Source organism: Urtica dioica, chromosome 3 (assembly GCF_054948205.1).
Source record: "Urtica dioica subsp. dioica isolate 48M chromosome 3, U.dioica_male_clone48M_v1_H2, whole genome shotgun sequence".
NCBI lineage: Eukaryota > Viridiplantae > Streptophyta > Magnoliopsida > Rosales > Urticaceae > Urtica > Urtica dioica.
The window spans coordinates 19,808,151-19,834,782 of NC_142758.1; the positions used below are offsets into that span (position 1 = coordinate 19,808,151).

At 51.6% G+C, this 26,632-nt stretch overlaps 1 protein-coding gene across 1 annotated transcript; it reads right to left on the reverse strand.

The window, feature by feature from the left end:
* Positions 1-267: 267 nt before the first annotated feature.
* Positions 268-24,818, reverse strand: LOC149402465 (Cytochrome b561/ferric reductase transmembrane protein family). Its single transcript, XM_089609637.1, has 4 exons — positions 24,605-24,818; positions 24,462-24,513; positions 24,164-24,360; positions 268-737 (listed from the first exon to the last, which is right to left on the reverse strand). Exons 1-4 carry the CDS (start codon positions 24,755-24,757, stop codon positions 465-467), a joined length of 675 nt encoding a protein of 224 aa, XP_089465763.1. The 5' UTR covers positions 24,758-24,818; the 3' UTR covers positions 268-464.
* Positions 24,819-26,632: the final 1,814 nt, after the last annotated feature.

Below are 26,632 nucleotides of genomic sequence, written 5' to 3' on the forward strand. Positions count from 1 at the left end.
ACACCACCAACAGCTAAGGGAAGACTTGGGATACCAAGTCCCACACGCTCGAGTCAAGGCGAGGCCACTTGGTCCGGCCTTGGGTCTAACCGCCTTTGACTCCTAAATCGTTGTCCGAAAAACAGCGACAACAATACTTGTTTTATTATCGGATTATATTAAATAAAAGATTAATTTTTAAATCAATTATTTTCCCTCTTTTCCCTCAATATTATGTGCATCTCCTCTATGCTTGTTTGCAAGATTTACCTTTAATTTGTTACAATCTAAAAACGAACAACGAATCTCCATTTCCGCCTCCTCATGCTCTTCTCAATACAATGTTCAAAAAACACAAATGAACAATAATAAATACAAATTGACATGTTCTTGTATCCTAAAGCTAACATGTACATGAATAATGGGCAGAAAATGGGAAGATCATTGCTTATGTGAGTACACAAATTTTTTTTAGTATGACGGAGCTAGAACTTGGGTCGAATGGCGGCCAAAACAACAACCCCGCCGAGCAATGCCAGACCGAGGCCCAGGCCGTTGACCACCATTGACTCCGGGCATCGTTTCGACACATTACTCTTCGTCTGCAAGTATGTGAGCTTCTCCAAAAGCCCCATCTCCGCGGTGACCACACCGAGGCCATAAGTGTAAACCCCTACGAACATGTTCCACGGAAACACTCTTGCCCTTGCCATCCTCACCTCTCCTCGGTGCCAAAAGCTCATAAATCCAATCATCCACTGCATATAGTTTGTCATTTCCAAGCTGTTTATAGGTGCACTTAACGACCATATGAGTACCTTGTCTATACATTATAGCTAAAATATAAAAATATAAAGAAAACTTAAAAAGACATTTTTATTTGTAAACTAAATTAAGTTTCTAGTAGCAATGGGAATGAGAATTATGGAACCTGAGAAACTAAGTTGAACATTGGTTTTGGAAAGCTGAATTTCGCCTAGACACTTTAAGATCATCGGTGGGCAATCCGACCCTAAATTGGCTGTCAGGCCCAAGACCCAGTGCCCCATTGGACCAGAATTTTATTTTAAAATAATTATTAGTTCTTTTCTAATTATTAAGTATGCTATTGATTTTTTTTTTGTTGTACCTAGGATCCTAAAATGCTTTTTTCTGTATAACAACATTATCTTTTAAGGTAATTAAAAGTGTATTGACTCAAAAAGTGTTGGATAAAAAATTGTGCCGTGCCGCCCGTGTGCCACCCAGCCCGACCCTTATTTTAATTGATTTTGGGCCGGCCCAGTCCGGATTAAAGAAGGGCCGGGCCGACCAGGTTTTTAACTTGGTTCGGGGTTGAGCTTTCATTTTAGGCCCAAAATCCGAGCCATGTCCAAAATCCGAGCCCGGCCTAAAGCCCTTGAAAAGAACAGAACCGGCATGGCCCAGGCACAAGCCCGTTTGAGGTCCAATTTTTTTTATTCTCTAAATATACGTGTGTATATATATATAAGGGTTATTAAGTTATATAGCCACACGGTTGTAGTGAATTAAGATATAGCCAACCTTTCGTTAATTTTTTGTAAATAGCCAAGTTAACATATTAACAGATTAGTAAAAGACTTATTTAATGTAGCCAAACATGTAAAAAAAATGTAGTTAATAGGCTGCCACGTATGCAAGTTGGCTATTTACAAAGTATTTACCAAAGGTTGGCTAATTTCCGATTCATATAGTTTAGGTGGCTTACGTAGCCAATTTTTTGTATATATAATAGTATCTATAACACTTAAAGTAGAAAAATATATAATAGCTCCTTGTGTTTAATTCTCTTAATTGTTCATTTTCTATGTAATATTTTGTATATAAAGTCAAGAGATTTATTTGATATTGTTGTACATCTTTATTTCTCAAATTGAGAACTACGAGTGAGATCTGGTTTATTACTTCCAAGAATTTTTGGAAGTATTTTGCAAAGGTACAAAAGTAATATCAAGTGTATATTATTTGGAAGTATTATCTAATTCATAATTCGAGACATCATTCGTAGTCATCATCTTCTGAAACATCATCTTCCGAGCTTGTGAAATATATGGAAACTGAATTTTACACAGAGAATCCAAACGAATTAGATATTCTAGAATGGTGGATAAACAAACAAGGGCATTTTTTGGACACTGTCTTTAATTGCCCGAGACATTCTTGCCACTCTGGTATCAAATGTTGCGTCAGAGCAAGAATTTAGTGCAAGCAACCATGTTCTCGACGACAGAAGATCAACAATGAGTCCGGATATTCTAGAAGGTCTAATGTGTTTTAAAGGATTGGGAGGATGCAAGAAGGCTAAAACAAAGCAGTGATGAAGACTTGATTGTTGTCGGTCGTTTTCGAAAGACCCGAGACACCCAGGAGACACGTCGTTCAAAGGGCCGATGGTCAGGCCGGAGGTCCTGAAGAGCGACGAGCCATCGAGCCCTTGCCCCGAATTCTTGACTCCGTGAGTCGATCCTAGCCCCTCGAGTCTAGACTTGAGTCGGCTCCTCGAGTCGAGCCTCGCCCCTCGAGTTGAGACTGATTCAATCTCTCCGAGTCGAGCCTTGCTCCTCGGGTCGAGCCTTGAGTCAGTCTCCTTGAGTCGAGCTTCGCTCCTCGGGTTGAGTCTTGAGTCAGTCTCCTCGAGTCGAGCTTCGCTCCTCGGGTTGAGTCTTGAGTCAGTCTCCTCGAGTCGAGCTTCGCTCCTCGAGTCGAGTCTCGACTCGACTTCTATCCATCAAATAGATACATTCGCGTCACAAACCCGGAATGTAAAGCCCACAATAGCTCAACGGGCCCGGAAGGACGACAGTCGCGAAAAGCCCACGAAGGGACAACTTGGCGCGCACCATGCTGGCTGCACCGCGCCAAGGAATCGCGCTCGCGCTCCGCTCGAACACGGGCGGCTTCGCTCGACGAGAGTTGGCCCTGAAGGATACCTACTTCCTCTGTGCGCGACTCTAGCTGGCGTCGAAGGTCCCGCACCTCGCTCCGGAAGACCTCCGTCGATCGAGTTGCCACCTCGAGAGCTTGACGCTCCATCGTTAGCTCCTCGCCCATCTTCGCCACGGCCGACTGAGCACGGTCGCATTTGCCTCAGGTAACTCCCAATTCCACGTGAGCCTCTTGAAGCTGCTCGCGGAGACTCGCAAACTCCGCCTTTGAGTAAGAACCTCGCTCGGCGTGGGCCAACTGAGACTTCGCTTGAGCAAGCTCCTCCTGGGCGCGGCTCATCCGCCTGATGAGGCCGTGAAGGATCTTCTCGCTCCGGGTCACTCGAGCAAGCACCTGAGAAGGCAAAAAAATGATTCAGCAAAAGATAGGTTCCTAACGAACAAAGCAAGAGAAACTTACTCTCTGTGCGTCAGAAACGCCGTGACGGAAGAACTCCACGTCGCTCCTGGCCACGATGCTCTTCCACATCTTCATCGAGGATTGAGCGAGACCCAGGGAACATTCCCCTCTAACCTCCGTGGCCTCCACGTCGACCATCGAGTTCACGCGCTTCGAGTCGGAAGACGTGTCTGGTAGAGCCGAGGAGGAGGGTCGCTTCAAAGAAGCACGAGGACCGCTCTCCGTCCGATGTTCGGTATCAGGTTTCTCCCGACCGTTCCGCGCGGCAATCCGACAACGGACCGCCGCCAACGACTTCGGGTCCCGGGAAGGCTTCGCCAAGCGCGCCCTAGCCGAAGAGACTACAAAAGCGACAAAGTCAAAACCCTAAACTAAGAACAAAAACAAAAAGTGCGACATGTCGACATACCTTGAAGACCGCCGCTCGAGAGAGATGATGCGGCACTGGGAGCACTCTCGGCCCACTGACTGTCGCCACGGCTAGGTGGAAACGGCGGGAACCACCGAGTGGAAGCCATCAGCTCAGGGGAACGAAATCGTTCGACGGCCTTCCGATCCTCCGACATTCCCCGGATCTCCTTCACGAAGTCGAGATCATCGGCCCCCGCGTCAGCAGAAAACTCGGTCAAGGGACCTAACCGGAGCGGCGCGTCGCCAAAAGCCTCCGCCAAGACCCACACCCATGGTCGTCAGTTATACTTCTCTGAGTCCATGATCAGCTTGGTGTTCCGGCAATCGCGGGCCATGAAGAAACTGGGTTGCCCGGGCGCAGGGAAGATCGTGACGAGATTACGAAAGTCGCTCACGGGTCATCACCCGCTGAGTCTGGCATTGCCACTCCATGTGACACATCGCCACGATGCGGTAGAACGCCGGACTCATCTGACATGCATGCACCCCCAGACGGGCGAGGAGCTGCTGAACGATGGGTTGAAACGGCAACCGCAACCCGCAGTTGAGACTCGCAACTGAAACTGCGGCAAACCCACGATGAGGACGGAAAGGACGTTCGCCCTATAAGGGATGGAGAAGCGCCACGGACGATGGAATGGCGAATGCCTCCCTGAGACCAACGAATGTTCGGTAGGTGAGCGAGCTCGAAACATCGACCCCCGAACAATCGAAGCCCTCGGGAGCAGCAAAGCCCTCCTCGGGATACCACTCCGTCATAGCAAGCGACCTCGCTGACACTATCGCCTCTGCGTCAGGGGTCTCGGGCTGAGTACCCCCTGGCTCCACGGAAGGGCCCCCGCCCTCCGGCACGGCCGCGGCAGCCGTCGACGGCGCCTCGGGACACTCCGATGCGAGGCCTTCAGCCCCCGGACATGCCTCTGACTCATCTCCGGGACCTTCAGACTCGGGACCAAAGTCGTCCATGCAGTCAATCTCGTCGAGGACCGACTCTAGCGGAGTCACTGCATCCACGCCCGCAATATCTCACGGCGCGCCATGAGGGTCCAAGTTGGACTGCGGTACGTCGAGGCAGGCTTTGTCGCGAATCCCCTCGCCAACTAAGTTGATCACGAGGCGAGGGGCAGGTTACCCGGACGTGGGATGATCAAACTCCCCACCTGTGTCCCGCCCAGTTGGCGCGCACTCCTCTTGAGGCTGAGGAACGGGCACGGTCGCGCCGAGCTCGCCTCCTTCGAGCCACTGCTCCACTCCACTTGGATTCTCTTCCACGTGCAGAGTAACTTCCCCCAATCCCGCAAAGAGATCGTCCTCTACATGATCAGAGTCCTGAAACAAGAGAGAGAAATCAATCTCGGGACCCTCGGTTGAGAAAAGCGAAGGAATATCCATGAATGCAAGCGGTAGAAAAGAAAAAAAGTGTAGAGAAGAGAGAAAAAAAAAAGTGGAAGAATGAGGAGAAGGGGGGGGGGGTCTATTTATAGACTTCTGGGGGAGTGAGAGTCGAAATCCTACTCCCACAAAGAGAAAAAACGGAGAAAACCTCAAAAAAGTCGGAGTTCCCCCGCGCGAAGCGAACCAGCCCCGCGCACGAGGCGCGCCGCGCGGGTCGCGCCGCTCAAACCGCGCGCCGCGCCATCCAGGGCGCGCGCCACGCGGCTACCCAAAAAAAAAAAAAAAGAAGAGAAAGGGAAAATTTTCCTTGGGTGACGGGACTTGGAAAATGTTTTCCTCAAACACCAAACCGAAAAGACAAAAAGTTCATCGCTAGGAACCTCCCGAGCGACGAACTTGGGGGGCTAATGTTGTCCGTCGTTTTCGGAAAACCCGAGACACCCAGGAGACACGTCGTTCAAAGGGCCAATGGTCAGGCCGGAGGTCCTGAAGAGCGACGAGCCATCGAGCCCTTGCCCCGAATTCTTGACTCCGTGAGTCGAGCCTAACCCCTCGAGTCGGCTCCTCGAGTCGACCCTCGCCCCTCAAGTTGAGGCTGATTCAGTCTCTCCGAGTCGAGCCTTGCTCCTCGGGTCGAGCCTTGAGTTAGTCTCCTTGAGTCGAGCTTCGCTCCTCGGGTTGAGTCTTCAGTCAGTCTCCTCGAGTCGAGCTTCGCTCCTCGGGTTGAGTCTTGAGTCAGTCTCCTCGAGTCGAGCTTCGCTCCTCGAGTCGAGTCTCGACTCGACTTCTATCCATCAAATAGATACATTCGCGTCACAAACCCGGAATGTAAAGCCCACAATAGCTCAACGGGCCCGGAAGGACGACGGTCGCGAAAAGTCCACGAAGGGACAGCCCGGCGCGCACCGCGCGCCGCGCAAGCTGTGCCACGCGCCGCACCCAGGCAAGGTCGCGTCGCGCGTTGAGTGGCGCAGCCCGCGCGCCGCGGGTCGCGCGCCGCGCATGATGCGCCGCTGATCCTTTGTGCGTCTCCTCTTGGAAAGATGCGCTTTCCTAGTCCCACATGGACGCCAAAGGACCCCCTTAGGGTCCTCAAACACCTATATAAACCCCCTCCCACTGAGGGAAAAAGCATCCCTTCATCTCTTATCGATACGCTCGATTCTCCTCTGCTTCTTTTGATGCCATTTTTGGCCTGAAGCATTCTCGCAAGTGTCTCTCATTCTCAGAGGTTTTGAAGCACTCACGGGGACTTCCCGGACGTCGCTCCCTCTGACCGAACGCCCCCCGGTGGTCAAAGCACGCCCCTACGGTTCTCAACTAGAGTCCCTCTGCGCGTCTAAAACGCTAAACGCATACGCGATCTCCGAAGTTCTGAGACGCCGCCGAGGACTCCTCTGCGCCTTGTCTCCTTCGTTGAGCATGCTTCTCCACCAAGGCTCCGCGCCTCATATTGCGCTACACTCGCCTGAACTACGTTCTGACCTGATCCCACGCACGGGTACATAGGCAGTCGACACCCAAGGCACGGTCACTCATCCTCCTCACCCCTTACGTCTTCTGAGAGGCGGGTTGATCGGAGAAAGCCTAGCTCGAGACTTTCAAGTTCAAAATCTTGGCCCGGGTGCGATCACTTGGTCCGGCCTTGGATCGAACCGCCCGAGGTTTTCGATAGTTGTTCATTTTGGTGCGACAACATTGACTGCGACGCCCTTTACAATATTAGAGAATGAAGCTTCTGCTTTTTTAAGTAGTCACATGTAATTTTTTTATTTATTCAAACCGAACTCTTTTCCTTCACGAAGTTAATGAAGGCGGTTGTAATTTTTTTATATTTATAAAATAATTTTATTTTGATGACCTTTGGTTTTTTTTTCTTTTTTTTTTTTACAATTTATCAGTGTTTTATATACTAAAGAAATACAAATCAATCTCAATCTCAAAATAGGCTCTTAAGCAGCTAAAACAATAAAAAGAAAAATAGCCCAAAACAAGACCTTTAAAAAAAATGCCCAAAACAGATCAAAACAGGCCCAAAATAATATCCAAACAAGGTAAAAGACCAAGCTTCAACCAAGCCCAGGACCAACCCAAGACCCGGCCCAGGACCACGCCCGGCCCTTGGACCAGAGGGCCTTGTGTCTGGGCTCGGGCTTGTCCTGATGATTCTCTACTTTGGATTGGGCCAACCCGCGCCCCTTCATTATCGGGCCGGGTGTGGCTAGGCCCGGGTCTGCTAAGGGCCTCATTTTTTTGGGCCGAGCCGAGTCGGCCCGGCCTAAATGATAGCTTTACCTCAGCCATACCAGGGTTAAAAATAATTTAGTATTTAACAATGAAAATAGCGTGTATTTTACTGTAAGAAAAAAAAAACAAGTCTGCTGAAATCCTCGAAATTTAGTGTTAAATAATGGAAATTCTACATTTATTATAATTTATGGGCCACGAATTGATCAATTGAGCTTTATCATAAGGCCCAACAAGCTTCTCCTAAAAACAAAGGTTGTATATGTTGGCTAAAGAATCATATCTTACGAAAGCATATGATTTATTCACAATAATGCCATTTTCTTACTAATTGCATTTTGAGAGTTGAAGATACTTCAAAAGAAATAATTTTGCACTCTCAAAAACTTCATTACGAGGGTTTGAACAATGAAACCTCAAACTTGATAGTTCACTGTTCGTGCACTAAAAAATTGTTGTTTAACTATGTTGTCGCTCATTTTCGAACAACTATTTAGGAGCTCTAAACAGTTCGACCCAACGTCGGACCAAGTGGTCGCGTTAGAGCTCGAGCGTCCTGAAATCGGTGTCTCAAGTTCTCCCTAGTTGTGGATGGTGTCTATCTCGTCCATCTTCGGCCCTACAAGAGAAGATAACGATGAACTACAAAGGGAAAACAAAGGGGTTGCCTCTGTTTACCTTTTGGGAAAACAGAGGGGAGCCCATGGTCCGCCGAGCAAATGGTCGGCCGAGTTGATGGCCGAGCGAATAGACGGCCAGACAAGCCCATGGTTGGCCGAGTGGACGACCGAGTGAGCCAAAGGCCAGCCAGCCAATGGTCGGTCGCGTGGATGGTCGATCGAGTGGATGGTCGACCATGTGAATGGCCAGCCGTGCCAATGGCCGGTCGAGTGGGTGGTCGGCCGAGCTGATGGCCGGCCAACGGCGGCCGTACAGGTAGTAGCATCCGTGAAGCCGTTGTGACGGTTCTGTCCTCGTTGGTCAAGAATGGGACAACAACATTAGCTCCATGAGTTTATCCTTGGATGTAATCCGAGCGATAAACTCAACATTCACGAGAAAATTTTTCCAACTCGCTAAGACTTGCCAAGATCATCGTCTCGTCCATTGCCAAAATGGTTTGTTGCTCAAGAGAGAAGGTACGGTAGACTCGACCTTTTCATCCCTCGCCTTTTCTTTTTAATATTATTATTTTTTGTGTCTCCCCGCACGTGTCTCTCATTCCATGTGCCCATGGGTTCTTCTGATCAACCTGTGGCAAATGGGTCATGCGAAGATGATTTGCTACTACTTTTTTCTGCCTCGTGTGTTGATATAGAGGATTTTTGGAAACAATTTTCTTTATCCCTAAACATTCACTCACATTCTCTTGCTCTTGGGTTTGGGGTATCTATGGGGACGTCCATGGGCGTTGGCGATCAGGATTTTTATTTCGTGGATGCATGGCTGTCTGGCAACAGTGGATTGGCGGCAATTAGCGGTGCGGCACTGCTCCCGATGACCAAAGGCCCGCTGTAGAGGAGCCACCGACCATGGAATCCCCCGGACGAAAGGACGCCTATAACCGGGGCAAACTAGCCCAAGGCGGCCTGTGCGACACAGCCTTGGTCGACGCCGGCGTCGTTGGGGATGCGCGACGGCCAAGCAGTGCCGATCCAAGCGAGGCACGTGTGGAAAGCGACACGCATGACCTAGACACCACGGTCTGGGCTGATGCCGCTGGACACGTGCAAGGGTCGGGTGGCACCAGTCCAAGTGAGGCGCGCGCGAAAAGCGACGCGCAGACCTCAGACGGCGCGGTTTGGGCCAGCACCGCTGGAGGCGTGCGACGGCCGGGCGGCATCGATGCAAGTGAGGCGCGCGCGGAAAGCAATCCACAAGGCCAGACGGTGCGGTCTGGGCCGGCGCCGATCCAGACGAGGCACGTGTGGGACGTGACGCGTCGATTCAGGCGAGGCACGCGTGCGACGTGACAAGAAGAGCCCAGACGGTGCGGTATGGGCCGGTGCCGGTGTCACTTGGGGCGTGCGAAGGCCGGGTGGTGCCGATCCAAACAAGGCGCGTGCGGGACGTGACGTGCCGGCCCCAAGCGGTGCGATCTAGGCCAGCGCCAATATTGTTGGAGGCGCGCGCGGAGCTGGCGGCGTGGATCTGGGTGAGCTGGCTAGGGAAGGTGGGTCGGGTGGCACGATCCGGCAAGGCTATGTGGCCCTAGGCGGGCCGAGCGCGTACGTGGTGGATATCCCAGACGGACTGGATGGGCCAGGCGCACGCATGGCCGACGCCCTGGACGGACGAGGTGACCCAGTCGGGCCGGGCACACCATGGTGGCAGCCGAGATAGCCCAGGTAGGTCGGGTGGCGCAGGCAGGCCCGGTACAGATTTGATGAATGGCCCAGACAGGCCGGGCGGTGTAGGAGGGCCAAGCGCGCACGTGGTGGATGGCCCAAACAATCCAGGTGCGCCAGGCGGTCTCCGCGCGCGCGAAGTGGACGACTCAGGTGACCTGGATGGGTTGGGCGCGTGCATGGTGGACGGCCCCAGCGGCCTAGGTAGGTTGGACGCACGCATGACGGGCAGCCCAGACAGCCTAGGCGGGCCTAGCGGAGTCCCAGACTCTGATAGTCCAAGTGAGTTTCTAATCCCTTTGTTTAGATTGGATGGCCTAGATACCGGCGAGCGATCGTCCAGTCCTTCCGAGGCCGCGCGTTTAGAGGCAGGCACGCCCGGCGATTCTTGGGATCGTTCTCCTGACGTAGCGGACGCTGCCGCCGGAACCATTGATGCGCACTCTGACTGCCCGGGAAGAAGACCAGGCCTTCGCTTTCCTCGTCGGAGACTCGGCGATTCGCGGTGGCATTGATTGTTCGGGCGTTGACATTCGACTTCTCTCCCTCTCTCACCCGCTTTAGGTGACTAAGGAAATGATACGGCATCCCAGAGTCCATATCGTTGTTGCACCCGTTGCCCGACGATCTTCTTACCCGCCGGCGGGAAGGGTATGCAACCGTTCATGAAGCGAGCATCTACAGCCCCGATTACTTTTTTCGCCAATAATCCAAGATCTGTTGGTCGGGCTGAACGTGCACGCGTCCCAGACGTCTCCATCCTTCTACCGTGTGGTCGCCGCGTATCACATGATGCTCGATAGTGCGAAGAAGAGGGCCGTAACTGCTGACGACATCCGAAACCTCATGTCTGTCCATGGTGTCCCTGGAAAACCCAGTTTCTACAAGGTCCAGCGTTGCAAGTGTTTTGCCATCCTTACTAGAGTTACCTTGAAGCATCGATACCCCTGGGTGTAGGTATCTGAGTCTACCATTGGGACGGCGCCCCTTGTCTTCGGGCTTGTAGCCCACTTCCCAGCTGACAACACCGTTGAAAACTCCGAGCTCCTGCTCATGGTAGGGGCCATTTCGGATTCGAGGCAACAGGGATCGTCGAGTCCCCGGACCTGATGGCAAGCACCGGGTGGTTTGTGGCTATCGGCAAAACATCTCGACTGTTTTCTTCTCGCCACGAGACTCCCTCGGAGTCGGAGTCCGAGGCGGGGTATTCAACCGCCCCTTCTCGAGGAGTGGGTGGTATATGACGTCTCGTGCTATACAACATATTATTATTGTTATATTTCTTGTCTTGTCTATTCTAACCGCTTGATTTTTTCGTGACAAGTGCCATGGCCTGAGAGCATTCTCGTGCGAGATTACTAAGAGCCCCACCCTCTTCCGACGCTGTTGTCGCAGCCCGCTCCCCGATCGCGGCCCACCAGTGAAAGTCGCCCGTGAAGGTTCCTCCCCGACACGAAATGAGGCGTGCTCCTTCAGCAAACGACCCTCGTCGTCCATGACGCATGAATCGCCTTCCCGTTCGAAGCGGGCCCATGTGTGACCGGTAGGGGATGACTCGGAGTCGATGGGCGAAAGTGGACGAGTTGAGGGACCAATGTTCTCGAGGGATTTTGGAGTCCTCCTTGAAGAATTTCAAAGGACTCCTTGTTACCGGTCGTTTTCGAGAAACCGGAAATTCAAAAACAATTTAAGGCCGGCTGGGCTTCGCCGGCCGGAAAGCCCAATGGGTCCCGGCCCATTAGGCCCGAGCGCCCAGCACACCCACGGCCCAGCGAGCCCACGCGCACATCCGCACGCCCGCGCCCCGGCCCGCGCGCGCACCTGCGCCCCCGGCCCAGTGGGCCTACACTCGTGCCCTAGCACTCCCGGCCGTCTAGGCCCGCGCGCGCCCTGCGCCCCCGGGCGTCTCGGCCCGCGCGCGCTCCTGCGCCCCCGGGCGTCTCGCCCCGTGCGCGCCCTGCGCCCCCGGGCGTCCCGACCCGCGCGCGCTCCCATGCTCCCGGACGTCCCGGCCCGCGCGCGCCCCGCGCCCTGAGCGTCCCCGCCAGCGCGCGCTCCCGCGCCCCCGGGCGTCCCCGCTTGACGCGCTCCAGCGCTCCCGGCCGTCTCGGCCCGTGCACGCTCCCACGCCCCTGGGAGTCCCGGCTTGCACGCGCTCCCGCGTCCCGGCCTGCGCGCATCTCTGCTGCCTCGGCCGGACGCCTCTCCCACCTCAACCGAGCGCACCTGTTGCCTCGGCCGGGCATCCCTGCTGTCCCGGCCGAGCAGCCTCGGCCGGGTGCCCTTGCTGCCTCGGACGAGCATCCCTGCTGCCTCGGCAGGGCGTCCTTGCTTCCCAAGCCGAGCGCTCATGCAGCCTCGGCCGGGTGCCCCTACTGCCTGGGCCGAGAGCTCCTGCTGCCTAGGCCGGGCACACGTGCTGCCTCGGCTAGGCACCCCGCACCCATCCAAGCGTCTAGCCCTGCGCACCCCGCTTCGGTCCAGGCAGCACACCTTGCGTGCCCCGCACCCGTCCGGGCGTTGTGTCTCGCGCGCCCCGCTACCGGCCATCCGGTGGGCCTTGAGGGGGCCGGCCCAAGGCCTCCTCCAAAACTATAAATACCCCCCCTCCCTTGGGGGAGAGAAAGGCATCCCATTCTCCACCCAACACTCCCAACCGAGTACAAAACTCTCGCTCTCTCTCTCTCTCTCTCTCGAGAACTCTCTCCTCTCCCGCGCTCTTGTGACATTCCAAGAGCGCGCGCTCCTCCTCCCTCGGCTCAGAAATCCAAGGACCCCCCTCCACGAGTGGGAGCGCGCTCCTCTTCTGTGACCCGAGTCTCCGCAGTGCATACACTGCTCGCCCGCTTCTTGGCCCTTGTGCTAGAACTCCGAGCTACGAGGCAAGCGATCTCTCTAAAGTCTTCACTAGAAGCTTCGAGCCGGGACCTGCTCTAAAGCCTCCGAGCCCAAGATAGCCCCCAACATTTAAACTTAACTACGTTCTGACTTGATCCTGACTAAAGGGTACGTAGGCAGCCAACCTTTGGCACGGTCACACCCCCCAAAACACACCTCAGGGTCTGGAGGGTGCAACTCCGTCTATGAGTTCCCATTTTTGGCTCGGGCGCGATCACTTGGTCCAGCCTTGGATCGAACCGCCCGAGGTATTTAATCTTTGTTCATTTTCGTGCGACAACATTTTGGAGCTAGAAGGAGGGGACTTCCCAACTTACACAGCCCGAAATCCCTTCTACAGCTCGACCCCTTTCTTCTCAACTTGAGAAAGACGTGACTGGTCAACCACCCGTTCGTTCTGAGGGCGTGAATAACCCCAAAAACTCAACTTAAGTGAAGAAGTACTTCCTGCGCTCCCGGGCGCAAGGCGATGAGGAGTCTCTCAACGACGAGAGCCACACTCCCTCGCCCCATCCACCTCTGGACAGTCGTGACGACCGCATCCTTGAGATGGAGGAGAAAATCCTCCAACTAAAGATAGCCAATGCAAGGTACCACCGCCAACTGACGGGCAAGGCGCATGTGGAAGGTGCTCCCCACGGGGAATCCGAGAACCTCATGGACGTGGGAGATGACTATGACCCCGACTATGAAGGCTTGGAAATTTCAGCGGACATCGAGACTTCTCTCACCAAGGACGGGGAACTCCCTGCTGAGATCGAAGCAGGTCCATCGAACCCGCCGCCTAAAGCAAAGGCAATACTGATCTCCTCTCATGAAGAGACCTCCCGACGTTCAGCCCATGACCGACTCGGTCAAAGAGGCAAAGTCAGGGAAGGGCCAACGTCAGCCCAAGCGTGTGGCTCGAAGCTCACGCCCTATTCCACCGGGCGGATCTTATAGATCGGCTTACCGCCCAACGGAACGACTGTGGTGAAGACCTCCGAGAGAGGCTAGGTGCTCGCAAGGGTCACAAACCTGCGACCCCAATCAATGGGGACCCTCGCACGGCTCAAGGGTCGAATGAAAGGCGCCAGGTCACTCCTCCTGAACAAGGAGTGACCCGCAACACTGGCCTCGATGTCGTCACCATGATTCACAACCTTCGTAACGAAGTACGTGATCTGCGTGAGTGCGGCTTGGCCGGTGACAGATACGGGGTCGTAGAAGAACATTCCTCGCCTTTCACTACCCAAATCCTTGCTGAGGTGTGCACGGGGAACTTCAAACTCCCGAATCTCCTTCCCTACAATGGGAAAACTGATCCCACATATCAAATCCAACATTAGAAACTTGGATGACGATGCAGGGCGTTTCACCTGGGGCTCTGTGCCAGGCTTTTAGTCTTACCCTCACCGGACCCGGTTTCTAGTGGTTTAAGAATTTAAGACTAGGGAGCGTCCAATCGTTCAAAGATGTGAAGGACATGTTCCTAGCACGATTCGCTACATCGATGGTCCAAAAGAGGACCAAAATGTACTTATGGTCAATCAGGCAAGAGAATAACGAGTCCTTGACACAGTATCTCACCCGATTCACCGCGAAATCAAATAAGGTTAAGCGGTTTGACGAAAGTGATGCAATTACAGCCATCATTGAAGGCTTGCGCACTGGGGACTTCCTAAAGTCCGTCGTCGGCAGAGTCCATTCTACGATGGCCGAGTTAATGAACCGAGCCAAAACCTTCATGGGGGTGGAAGATTACCTTGACGGCCGCAGGAGCAGCAACCAAAGCTCCCGCTATTGGGATGAGTCCGGCAACGAGCCAGGCAACCCCCGCAAAAGAGTGAATAAGGGAGGTCAAGCGTCCGATAGCCGACCCCCTATGTCTCAAAAGCCGCGTCTTGCGAGCAATTTCAGAGACTACTCAAATTACACCCCTTTGAACGCCCAGGTAGAGCAGATCTACGCTGTGGCGTGTGACAAGTTCACCGCTCCAACTCCAATGAAAGCCGGCCCCGCGTCTCGCGACCGGTCCCGTTATTGCGAGTTCCACCGGGATTACGGCCATATGACCGCTCATTGCATCCATCTTAGGAGGAAAATTGAGACATTAATCCAAAAAGGCGAGCTCAAAGAGTTTGTCCTTTGCATGGTAGATGCTACGGTCCACGCCAACAACTGGCCACAGCCTGAGAAAGGTGGGGGGTCCAACGCTAACACCAACCGCACCGCGGTCTCAGCTATGGCCGGTGCGCAACTCCACGTCATCACCACCATCCTAGGTGGGTTGCAAGACGAGGATTCAGCCCGGCAAATAAAAAAGCTTCACAGGGCTGCCTCTCAAGAAGGCCTTGCCGGGCAGGTTAACCTCACCTATGAGGAACCTCCGTCCGTACCGCACGAGACGATACAATTCACCAATGAAAAGGCCAAGCGAGTTGTGCACCCGCGTAATGGCGCTATAGTCCTTAAGGCCCAAGTGGCCAACAACCTGGTAAATAGAGTTCTTATTGATAACGGCAGCGCAACCGATATAATCTTTAAGACCACCCTAGAGCACATGAAACTCAAGGGGCTCCGCCCTGTCCTGACCCAGACGCCTCTGTTTGGGTTCACGGGAGAAAAGGTCATGACTGAAGGAATCATTGATTTACCAGTCACCTTCGGAACTACCGGAGGTATTGAAGTCATTCACATGGTCCCCTTTCTCATGGTCGACCAGGAGTCGCCCTACAATGTTATCATTGGGCGACCCACGTTGAACAGACTAAGGGCCATCACATCCACGTATCACCTATTGGTGAAATTTCCCACCGAGGAAGGGAACGGCGTCATGGCTGGCGATCAAACCCATGCGAGGATATGCTACGTCCAAGGCGTGGACGGCAAGCCCGCTGAAAAAAAGGGTTAACACGATCTACCACCTAGAAGACGACTACCCGTGTGATAAAAAAGACGCACGGCAACTCGGGGAACTAGATCCCCGTGACGAAATCGAGAGGTTGAAAGTTGACACCCCCAATGATCTCACTTCGATCATTCTCGACGAAGCTAAACCTGACCAGGTGCTGAAGATCGGTGCACAACTCCCTCTCGCCATCAAAACTCAACTCGCGTCCTTCCTTCAGAAGTTTAAGGATGTCTTTGCGTGGACACATGCAAACATGCCTGGTATAGACCCCGATGTGATTGTGCACCGATTGAATGACGATAAAACTATCGCTGAAAAGGTACAAGCTAGACGCGCGTTCAACCGTGAACGATACCTAGCGATAAACGAAGAAGTCGAAAAGCTTCTCTCCGCTGGTTTCATCCGAGAAGCCAAGTAACCCAAGTGGGTGGCCAACGTGGTCATTGTCAAAAAGCCTAATGGGAAGTGGCGCATTTGTATAGATTACAAAGATCTTAACAAAGCCTGCCCAAAAGATTGCTTTCCACTCCCACGCATCCAACAACTGGTCAACGCCAGGGCAGGACATGAACTGCTAAGTTTCATGGACGCCTATTCGGGCTATAACCAGATACGAATGCACGAGCCCGATCAAATCAAGACGACCTTCGTCACTGATCGTGGCCTCTACTGCTACAACGATTGGTAAACCGGATCTTCGCCGGCCTAATCGGCAAAACTATGGAAGTATACGTGGATGACATGCTCGTTAAAAGCCTACTGGCTACCAATCACGTAGACAACCTAAGGGAGATTTTCTTAATCCTCCGCCGGAACAAAATGAAGCTCAACCCCAACAAATGTGTGTTCGGGGTCGAATCCGGGAAGTTCCTCGGCTACATCATTAGCCGGCGAGGAATCGAAGGAAACCCCGAGAAAATCAAGGCGCTCCTTGACATGAAATCTCCGCGACGTGTCAAGGAAGTCCAATGTCTAACCGGTTCGATTGCCGCCCTCTCGCGTTTTAATGCAAAGCAACCAACAAGTGTCAATCGTTCTTCAAAGCGATAAAGAAGACGGACGGCTTTATATAGACGGACGAGTGCGAGAAGGCCTTTCAAGAAATGAAGGCCTACTTCGGGACACCTCCGTTACTTTCCAAGCCAAAGGAAGGCGAGACGCTCTACGTCTACCTCGCCATCTCTGAACGGGCCGTGAGCGCTGTGCTGATCCGCGAAGAGGATAAGGTTCAGTGGCCTATCTTCTACGTGAGCAAAGCTTTGCTCGACGCCGAAACGCGTTACACAGAGATAGAGAAACTCTCTCTCGCTCTCCTCGTAGCCGCCGAAAAGCTGCGCCCCTACTTCCAAGCTAACCCAATTGTCATCCGAACAGGACACCCCATTGGTAAGGCTCTTCAAAAGGGAACATCGACTCGCATGGCGACCTGGTCCCAAGAATTGAGCGAGTACGGGATCGAGTTTCACCCGAGACCGGCAATAAAGGCTAAAGCCTTGGCCGATTTCGTGGCAGAATTCTCCTACACTCCCGACATGGGAAGAGGAGAAGACGACTCGACCGACGACATGTCGGCTCGAAAGTGAAAGGTCTGAGAACTACATGTAGACGGAGCGTCTAATGCCCAAGGAGCCGGCGCTGGCGTGATTTTAACAAATCCCGACCAGGAGAAGTTACGCTATGCCCTCCACTACGGATTCCAGGCCTCCACCAATGTGGCCGAGTACGAAGCCCTCATCGTAGGGTTGAGTTCGCTCAAAAGCTCAACGTACAGAATTTGCGAATACATTGTGACTCGCAATTAATCGTAAATCAGGTTAAAGGCGACTACGTTGCCAAAGAACCTAACATGATCGCCTACCTAGCAAAGACAAATGCCAAGTTAGATGCCTTCTCTTGGTTCAAGATCATCCAGATCCCACGAGAAGAGAACTCCGAGGTTGACGCTTTGGCTCGCCTCGGATCCAGTATCACCGAAGACGGGTTGGGAATCATCCCAATCAAGTCTCTCTCGCGACCATCCGTCTCACGTGACGAGGTTGGAACGATTGAGAGCACCGCTCATCCAACTTCGATGACCCCGCTTACGGACTTCTTGCGAAGAGGGGTACTTCCCGAAGACCGCAAAGAAGCCGTAAGGCTGAAAGCCCTCGCATATGTTCAGAGGCGAAGCCTTATACAAGCACGGGTACTCAACCCCGCTGCTCCGATGCCTCAATAGCGTCGAGTCGACCAAGGTCCTCCGCGAAATTCACGAAGGCGTCTGCGGGAACCACTCCGCTGGCCGACGATGAAAAAAGACGCCTACGACTGGGCGAGAAAGTGGGACAAGTGTCAAAGTTTCTCTAACGCTCCACGACAACCGCCATCTCCCCTGGGTAGCATCGTCGTGCCACGTTCCTTTGCGAAATGGGGCGTAGACATCATCGGCAAGCTTCCAAAAGCTCCGAGACAATACAAATACGCCATCGTTGCTACCGACTACTTCACTATGTGGGTCGAAGCCGAGCCTCTGGCCAGAATCACCGAGGCCAACACCATAAACTTCATCTGGAAGTCCATAATATGCCGCCACGGCATCCCCGCGTCAGTTGTGATCGACAATGGCGCGCAATTCGACAATGCCAGGGTTAGAGAAATCTGTGTCCAACAAGGGATAAGCAAGACAGTCTCATCCCCGCGACACCCACAGGCTAATGGCCAAGTGGAAGCCGTCAATAAGACGATTAAAAGCAACCTCAAGAAAAAGCTCGAACCCAAAAAGGGCGCCTGGGCTGAGGAGCTACCTTTCATCTTGTGGGCCTACCGAATGACTGTTCGAAACGCCACCGGAGAGACCCTCTTTTCCTTAGCTTTTGGGATTGAGGTTGTGGTCCCCGTGGAAACAGAGGTCCCCACCTACTGTGTCGACACTTTCGACGAAAAAGAAAATGACGAGGCCAGACGCCTCGAATTGGATCTAATCGACGAGAAAAGATCCGAGGCCCTCACCAGGCTCGCTGCACAAAAGCGAAAGGTTGAGAGATACTACAACGCCAAAGTCAAAAGGCGGATCTTCGCTGTCCGCAGTCTCGTACTCAGGCGCCTGTTCCAGAACACCCAAGTACAAGGCGCCGGGGTCCTGGGCCCGAACTGGGAAGGACCGTATAGAGTTCGACAAGTCATACATGACGGACCCTTTTACGTCGAACACACGGACGGAACTTCAATCCGGCATCCGTGGAACACCGAAGACTTGAGGTAGTACCACTAGTGACTAAGCTCCCCAATTTTTTGCTTTGATTTCCCTTATTCAATAAGGCCTACGCGCCACTGTTTGAGGATGTTCCCTGTTAGCAAAGAAAAATAAAGTTTGCGATCTTTTTATCCGCTTTATTAAGTTTTTAGTCATCATGGCACGACTTGTAAACTAAAAACTTGGGGGGGGGGGGCTGGTGGGTCTTGCGACATACAAGAACTCACGGCCCAAGAAAAACAAAACCCTTAAGCCCCCCACTCATGGGAAACAGAGGCTTAAGAAGCTCGAACGCCAACGGCCCATCAAGCAAACGGGTTTGAGAAAAGACGTCGGCCTAACCCGGCGCAACATATATGCTCGGTCGCTCAACAGCATATGCTCAAACACGCCGGCTCAGCCCGACGCAACATATATGCTCGGTCGCTCAACAGCACGAGCTCAAAGACGCCGGCTCAGCCCGGCGCAACATATATGCTCGGTTACTCGACAGCACGAGCTCAAAGACGCCGGCTCAGCCCGGCGCAACATATATGCTCGGTCGCTCGACAGCACGAGCTCAAAGACGCCGGCTCAGCCCAACGCAACACATACGTTTGGGCACTCAATAGCACGAACACTTTTATCCAGGCTTAAGTCCCCCACGGGGATACAGACTTAAGAAGCTCGGACCCCGACGGCCCTTCGTGCATACGGGTCTGGGTAAATCGTCGGCCTTCCCGGCGTGCCGTAAGACGCGTAAAGGCGCAGGTGAAAGACGTCTCCCGGGAAGAATGTAAGTCGCGTAAAGGCGCTGCCTCAAACCCTAAAATGGGCCAAATTTGAGCCATACATATGTTCGCTAGCTCTAGGGCATGAAGACCAAAGACGCCGGCCTAACCCGGCGCAACACACATGGTTTGAGTAAAGACGCCGGTCTAACCCGGCGCAACCTACGTTCGCTTGCTCCAGGGCACGAACTCGAAAGACGCCGGCCTAACCTAGCGCAACCTACGTTCGCTTGCTCTAGGGCACGAACTCAAAAGACGGTGACCTAACCCGACGCAACCTACGTTCGCTTGCTCCAGGGCACGGACTAAAAAGACGCAGGCCTAACCCGGCGCAACCTACGTTCGCTTGCTCCAGGGCACGAACTCAAAAGACGCCGGCCTAACCCGGCGCAACGTGCACGTCCAGTCGCCAATGGCTCAGACGCAGAGCCCCGGGAACTACCCTGTGCAACCTCTTCGATCGCCAATTGGCACGAAGCGAAGTCGTTGGGCCACAACCACATTAGGCACATTGAATCGTCGGCCTAACCCGACATGCCGATGTCACCGTTCAACACGTGTCGGTCAATCACCTAATTGGGCACAAACGCCCCCTCACCTCAAACATTAAACGATGACAATTCGTAACACTAAATGAGCAGAGGATGAATCCCAACTGGGGACGTAAAACCTGCCAAAACTATTGGTAAGGACACAAGCCCTTCGGGCCTCATTTGCCCACAAAGAAGGCATATGCGAGCGAAACTGCTCAATACGAGATAAGCATTCAACTTGAAAGCGACAAAATATCTCATAAACAAAAAAGAGCCACTGCTCTGAATCCAATGAACACGTGCTACATAAAAAGTGTGCGAAAAATAAATGAAATCCTAAAAAAGAAAAAAAAAACAAAGCGTTAAGCATACGCGCTATAAAAAGAGCCACATGGCTCACACAGCACCCTCGTCTAGTAGGGGAAATAAGGTGTTGAAGAAGTCAAAGGTGACTCCCCGGGCCTCGTTCTTAGTCGCGGTCACCTCCCGACACTCCACCGCTCTGGCACAACGGGCCTCCTCGGTCCCTATGTCGTAGTCATCTAGCAAGTCGGACGCTCTTCGCTCCGCTTCAACAAGCTGGGAAGAGAGGCGAGCATTCTCCTCCGCCAGAGAGTCGCGCTCGTGCTCCGCCCAAACACATCCCACTTTGCTCGAAGTGAGTTGACGGTGAGACGTCTCCAAGGCGTCGGACCGGGCATCTACCTGTCTCCGGAGGTCGGCAACCTCGGTACGGAAAACCTCCGCCGATCGGGATGCCACCTCGCAAGCTCGTCGTTCTTCTTTCAGCTCCCCCGCCATCTTGGCCACCAACATCTGGGCTCCATCGCGCTGGTCTCGGGCGATCTGGAGTTCCACCTTTGCCTCGCGAAGCTGGTCTCGAAGTGTCTCGGTTTTCGCCCCCGGGTGCGAACCTCGCTCCCTTGAGCCAGCCTAGCCCTCGTCCGAGCAAGCTCTTCCTGGGCGGCCCCCAGGTGCCGGATGAAGTCGTTTAAAATCCTGTCGCTCCACACGGCTCTCACATACGCCGGCGACGACAAAAAGCAAGGGTAAAGCTGAACCTATGCCTGCAAAAGAATGAATAGGAAAACTGACCCTTTGAGCGTCGGTAACCCCTGCCTGAAAGAAGGCAATGTCGCTCTTCGACACCACGCCCTTCCACCATGATAGTGGGGACTCCTCGAGATGTCGAAAGCAGTCACCTCGAGACTCTATCGCCTCCAGTTCCACCCCCGAGTTCACCCTCTTGGGTTCGGAGCGCTCATCGGAAGACGGAAACTAGATTGCAGAAGTCATCCACGGTCATGGTACGCTGCGTCTGGCAGTGCCACTCCATGAAGCATGTAGCCAACAGGCGATAGAACGCCGGGCTCATCTGGCATGCATGGACCCCTAGTCGGGTCAGAATCTGATGTGCGATCGTCGGGAACGGGAGACGTAGCCCACAGATGAGGCTTCCTATCGTCACGGCCGCAAACCCGTCCCTCGGGCGAGAGGGCCTGTCCTCGGGGGCAGGCCTAAGCAGCCCCACCGAGGGAGGAATGTCATGTCTTCCGAAGCGCGCTAAAGACTCGGGTAGTGAGCGTGCTTGCAGCATCGACCCCCTTGCAGTCTAAGCCAACGGGGGCAACATAGTCAACTACCCCGTGCAGGCGAGTCCTTTCCAGAGACGGCGTACGTGTAGCCCAAAGACTCCGCGGACTCGAAGGCCGTCCAGGACGTCTCAAACACCTTTCCGCTACGCTTCTCCTTTCCCCTCGCGGGAGGAGCCTTTAAGTCCTCTCCAAGGCCTTCTGAGCCCGACCCTAGGGGGTCGTCGGAGTAAATCTCGTCCAAGAAAGATTCGGACGGCATTATCGTAAGCTCGGCACCTGTGGCATCTAAGTTGAGTTTATTTATTTTCCCGCATCTGTTTACCGCCCGCATTTTAGTGTACTTTGAATCATGATTTCCTTTTTCCACTGGATTTTGCTCGAACTTGGTTGACTTGCATTTCACCTTATTAGGTTTATTATGTTGGTGCGTGTCTTATATTCTCGATTTAGCGATAGAGGCGTAATCGATTTTCATGATATGGTGCTGCCGCGGTGCCACACCGAGTGGTTTGGTTTTCCGTGGACACTGGACAAACTAGTTACTAATCCTGCGAGCGCAAGCCATTGTACCCAAAGAGATTCGTTGTATATCGGCGTACGAGTTGGGCGGCGAGCAGGCCGCTTTCTCGATAGGCGTAATGCCTATCGGCGTGCATGTTATGTGTCGGGATGGGCTTGTTGTAGACATGGTTCCCTGTGAGCGTGTTGTGTATTGGGTTTTGTCTTCTGCTTCAGGACTCGCTTCCGGTGCGGGGATACGATGCCTGTCGGCGCGCGAGTCACCATTTGTTTTGGGTTACGTAGATCGCCTTTGTTCCATGCGAGTGCGTCGCGCGGAGCAAAAATTTTGCATTATGGCTGTCTTATCCCTATTAGCCCCTCGAGTTTTTTGGGTACTTGCAGAGGGACCTAAAAATTGTAAACATGATAGGCGAAAAATGAAGTGTAAACAAAGTTTGTATTGCTTGAAATATAGAGTTATACATTCATTGGCCATTGGCCTTGTTACAATGATTAAAAAACGAGATTAACAGTTTTAAAATGAAAAAGGTGCGACGGGGAGCTTCATTGAAAATATTGCCTCAGGTGTTAGGCGTTCCACGGGTGCGTGAACATGAGGCCCTCCATTTTTCAAGCTCATATGTACCACCGTGTATGGCTCTGCGTACTTGGTACAGGCCTTCCCAGATGGGTCCCAAGACTCCCGTTCTTTTCACTTTGGTGTTTTGGAACACCTTCTCAAGACGAGGGCTCCCGTCTGCAAACTTTCGTAGCTTGAGTTTTGAATTGTAGTATTTCTCGACCTTCCTTTTTTGTGCGGCGAGGCGATTCAGTCTCTTGATTTCAATGGGGACCACAGCCTCGACGCCATACGCGAGGGCGAAAGGGGTTTCGCCGGTCGCGTTTCGTGCGGTCGTATAGTATGCCCACAAAACCAACAGGAGCTCATCTAGCACCCTTCCTCTCTTCCAATTTATTCTTCAGGTTTTCCTTTATCGTCTTGTTGACCGCCTCAACCTGGCCATTCGCATGTGGATGCCGAGGGGAGGAGAACGTCTTGCTAATCTTCAACTACTTGCATATGTCGCCTATGGCCTGTCGAGTGGACGACCGAGCGAGCTATTGGCCGGCCTAGTTGGTGGCCGGCCGAGCCGATGGCCGGCCGAGGGGCGGCCGCGAGGGTCATAGCGTTTGTGAAGCCGGTTTCGTCCTCGTTGGTCCGGGACGGGCAAAAAACAACTATATTTTAGTCTTTTCTTTTGTATAAATGATTAAAATATACTTTATTTCTAAAATTTAATCAAACATTTTATATTTTGTTAAATAATAAATTCTTTTAATTTTATATTTTGACATATATTTGCAAGTGGATGAAAAAAAGAGAACACATGCTATTAATATTTAAGTTAAAATTACATTCATATTCAAACATAAAAATGTAAAATTTTGTTTGTGTGTAATTGTATATTTTCATTTATATTTTGTTTAAATGTAACTATATGTTTGCGTGTAATTTTATGTTTACATCTATGTTTTTATTAAAATGTAACCCTATATTGTATATGTGTTATTATTTTTATTAAAATGTAACTCTCTATTGTATATGTGTTATTATTATTTATAAAAGTATGATAATGTTCAATATTATTAAATATTATAGATTAATATGCAATATATATATAGTGTGTGTATATATTCGAGGTTCGAGGATCATTTTAATGAAGGGTCCCATTGGAATAAATGACCTAGAGTTCTCGGAGATACCCTAAATACACCTAAAAATCGATAATCAAAGGACCCCTTTTCAGTTTTCATATAGAGTGAGCCGAAATTACCATTTTAGGACCACAATGGAAATTTTTTTTTAATATTTTTCTGTTCGAATCATGACGTATGCTTGCGTGTGACTGATAGCAATTATGAAAAATTTCTCAGGAAAGTGAGAGACAATTCAATGGAGTTGAAAATAGGAGAGAAAAGAAAGAAAAACAAAACCTGAGCAGCAAACAAGGACATGCACATCAACCCCATCCATGAGTGAAGGCTATAAAAATTAGCCACAACACCTCTCTCGCCATGAAACTTTGTCCAAATCCCGAAAACCCCACAACCCAATGCCACTCCTTGAAGGCACAAATGCACTAATTTCTTCGCATTCTTTGACCCCGGAAACCATTTATGCACCAAAAGCGCTGAGAAGCCCTCGCCAAATTCATATAAAAAAATAAAATAAATAAGAAGTCGAAAGAAACACACTAAAAAAAATTGAATTGGGATTTTATTTAAAATGTACCTTCTCCACTGATGAGAATGAAACCAATGACCATCAACAAAGGATGAAGAACCTTTTGATGAGAAAAAATGTGGAAGAAATTTCAGTACGTAATTCAACACAAAAAGATTGACTGTGTGGTGTGTGCCGATACATCAACGTACCGAGAAGATGTGGCGCTCTTCGGAAGTAGTATTGTGAGGCAGAAAACTCGACCTGAAAATCAAAGCCCAAAACATCACCAAGCTTGCAACAGAAAGCCCTGCAATTCTAGCGAATAAGAGAAGTGAAAATAGTTTTGTTGACTGTTTTTCCATTTTAATTGGGTTTGCTTTTTCTTCTATAGAAGTTTATTTCAGCTTCTATGAAGCAAAAATAGTAGACAGCTTTAGTTACCGACAGATGAGCTTTTAAATCCACTCAAGTGAGTAAAGTTTGTTGCGTTCTTTCCACTTTTTTGTTTTGTTTTGGGCGCATGGGGAGTGTGTGTATATATTATAATATATATATAATATATATATATATATATATATATATATATATATATATATATATATATATAAAGGAAAGCCCATATACACTGTTCACGTAGAGTCAAAATACTGTTACGCAATTCCCTGAAATGACGAAAATGTTATTTAATGATGTCATAATTACAACAATGTCACTGTGGACTCTAGACATCTTCAAAATAATCGAATTCTGGACAAATCTTACGAGATATTAAAAAAATAACTTATACAATGTTACAAATTACAATGCCACTCTCTAGAACAGGTCTTTTGATATATATATATATATATATATATATATATATATATATATATATATATATGTATATATATACATAGATATATATATATCTATGTATATATATATATATGTATATATATATATATGTATATATATATATATGTATATATATATATATGTATATGTATGTTATCGGCCCGACGAGGTCCGATGACGCGACCGACGTTTCGGGCGGACGGACAAGCTCACCCGGCCAATGGCCGGCCCAGTTCACTCGGCCATTGGTCGACCCAAACAATTCACTCGGCCAATGGCCGAATGAGCCCACAGCCGGCCCACCATGCTCACTCGGCCAATGGCCGAATGAGGCCTCAGACGTCCCAACATGTTCGCTCGGCCAAGGGCCGAGTGAAGTCTCCAGCCGGCCCACCATGCTCACTCGGCCAATGGCCGAGTGAAGCCCCAAGCAGCCCAACATGTTCGTTCGGCCGAAGGTTGAGTGAAGACTCCTGCCGGCCCAACAGCTCGCTCGGCCAACCGCCGAGTGAGTCTTCTCTCGGCCTAGAATTTTTAGTCGGCCAATGGCCGAGTGAAACTCACCCGGCGTCCATTCCTTCACTCGGCCATTGGCCGAGTGAATCTCCCTCGGCGGCCAGCATCTCACTCGGCCATCGGCCGGCCGAGCCTCACTCGGCCGATGGCCGACTCAGCCTCACTTGGCCAAGGGATCCTCAAAACGTCCCTTGGTCGCCTATAAATACAGGGGTCCTTCCCCTAGTCCAGGTAATCCATTCTTGAGTACTAAAACGCTGCCGAACTCGTACCTCGCTCGTTTCTCTCAAGTCTCGACCCCTAAACACTAAACCCTCTACAAACCAACTCAATCTTTCTAATGTTGAGCTTCGGAGAGGTAAACAGGGGCAACCCCCCTGTTTTCCCTTTGTAGTTCACACCTTTCTTGCTTGCTTTTCAGGTGCTTGGACAAGATAGATACCATAGACAGCTAAGGGACGACTTGGTATACCAAGTCCGACACGCTCGAGCCGGAGTGAGACCACTTGGTCCGGCCTTGGGTCTAACCACTTTGGGCTCCTAAATCGATGTCCGAAAAACTGCGACAAGATTTTGGCGCTAGAAGGAGGGCATCTCTCAACCTTGACGACGCATTCCCTCTACCAGTTTTCTCTCCTTGTTCTCACGACTCTCGAGAGATGAGTCACATTCCCACCACCTCCGCGGGTACTCGAGCGACGAGCTCGAGGTACGGTCTCCGACGCCTCGCACACCGTCTTGAAGGGCAACCTCGCGATAGCGAGAGCCAGCCCCAAGACCCGGTGAATGACCCCGAGGCCGAGCTCCGAGAGGACACGGCTCGCTCATCGCCAATCTCCTAGGCTACGACGTCGAGGATCGATCCGCTCGAGACGACTCCGACCCCG

Coding starts and splice junctions, on each gene's coding strand:
- LOC149402465 (XM_089609637.1), bottom strand. CDS start 24,757: ATGGAAAAACAGTCAACAAAACTATTTTCACTTCTCTTATTCGCTAGA. Junction 24,514..24,604: donor AAGAGCGCCACATCTTCTCG/GTACGTTGATGT, acceptor TCTCATCAAAAG/GTTCTTCATCCTTTGTTGAT. Junction 738..24,163: donor TGTCCTTGTTTGCTGCTCAG/GTTTTGTTTTTC, acceptor AACTATATGCAG/TGGATGATTGGATTTATGAG.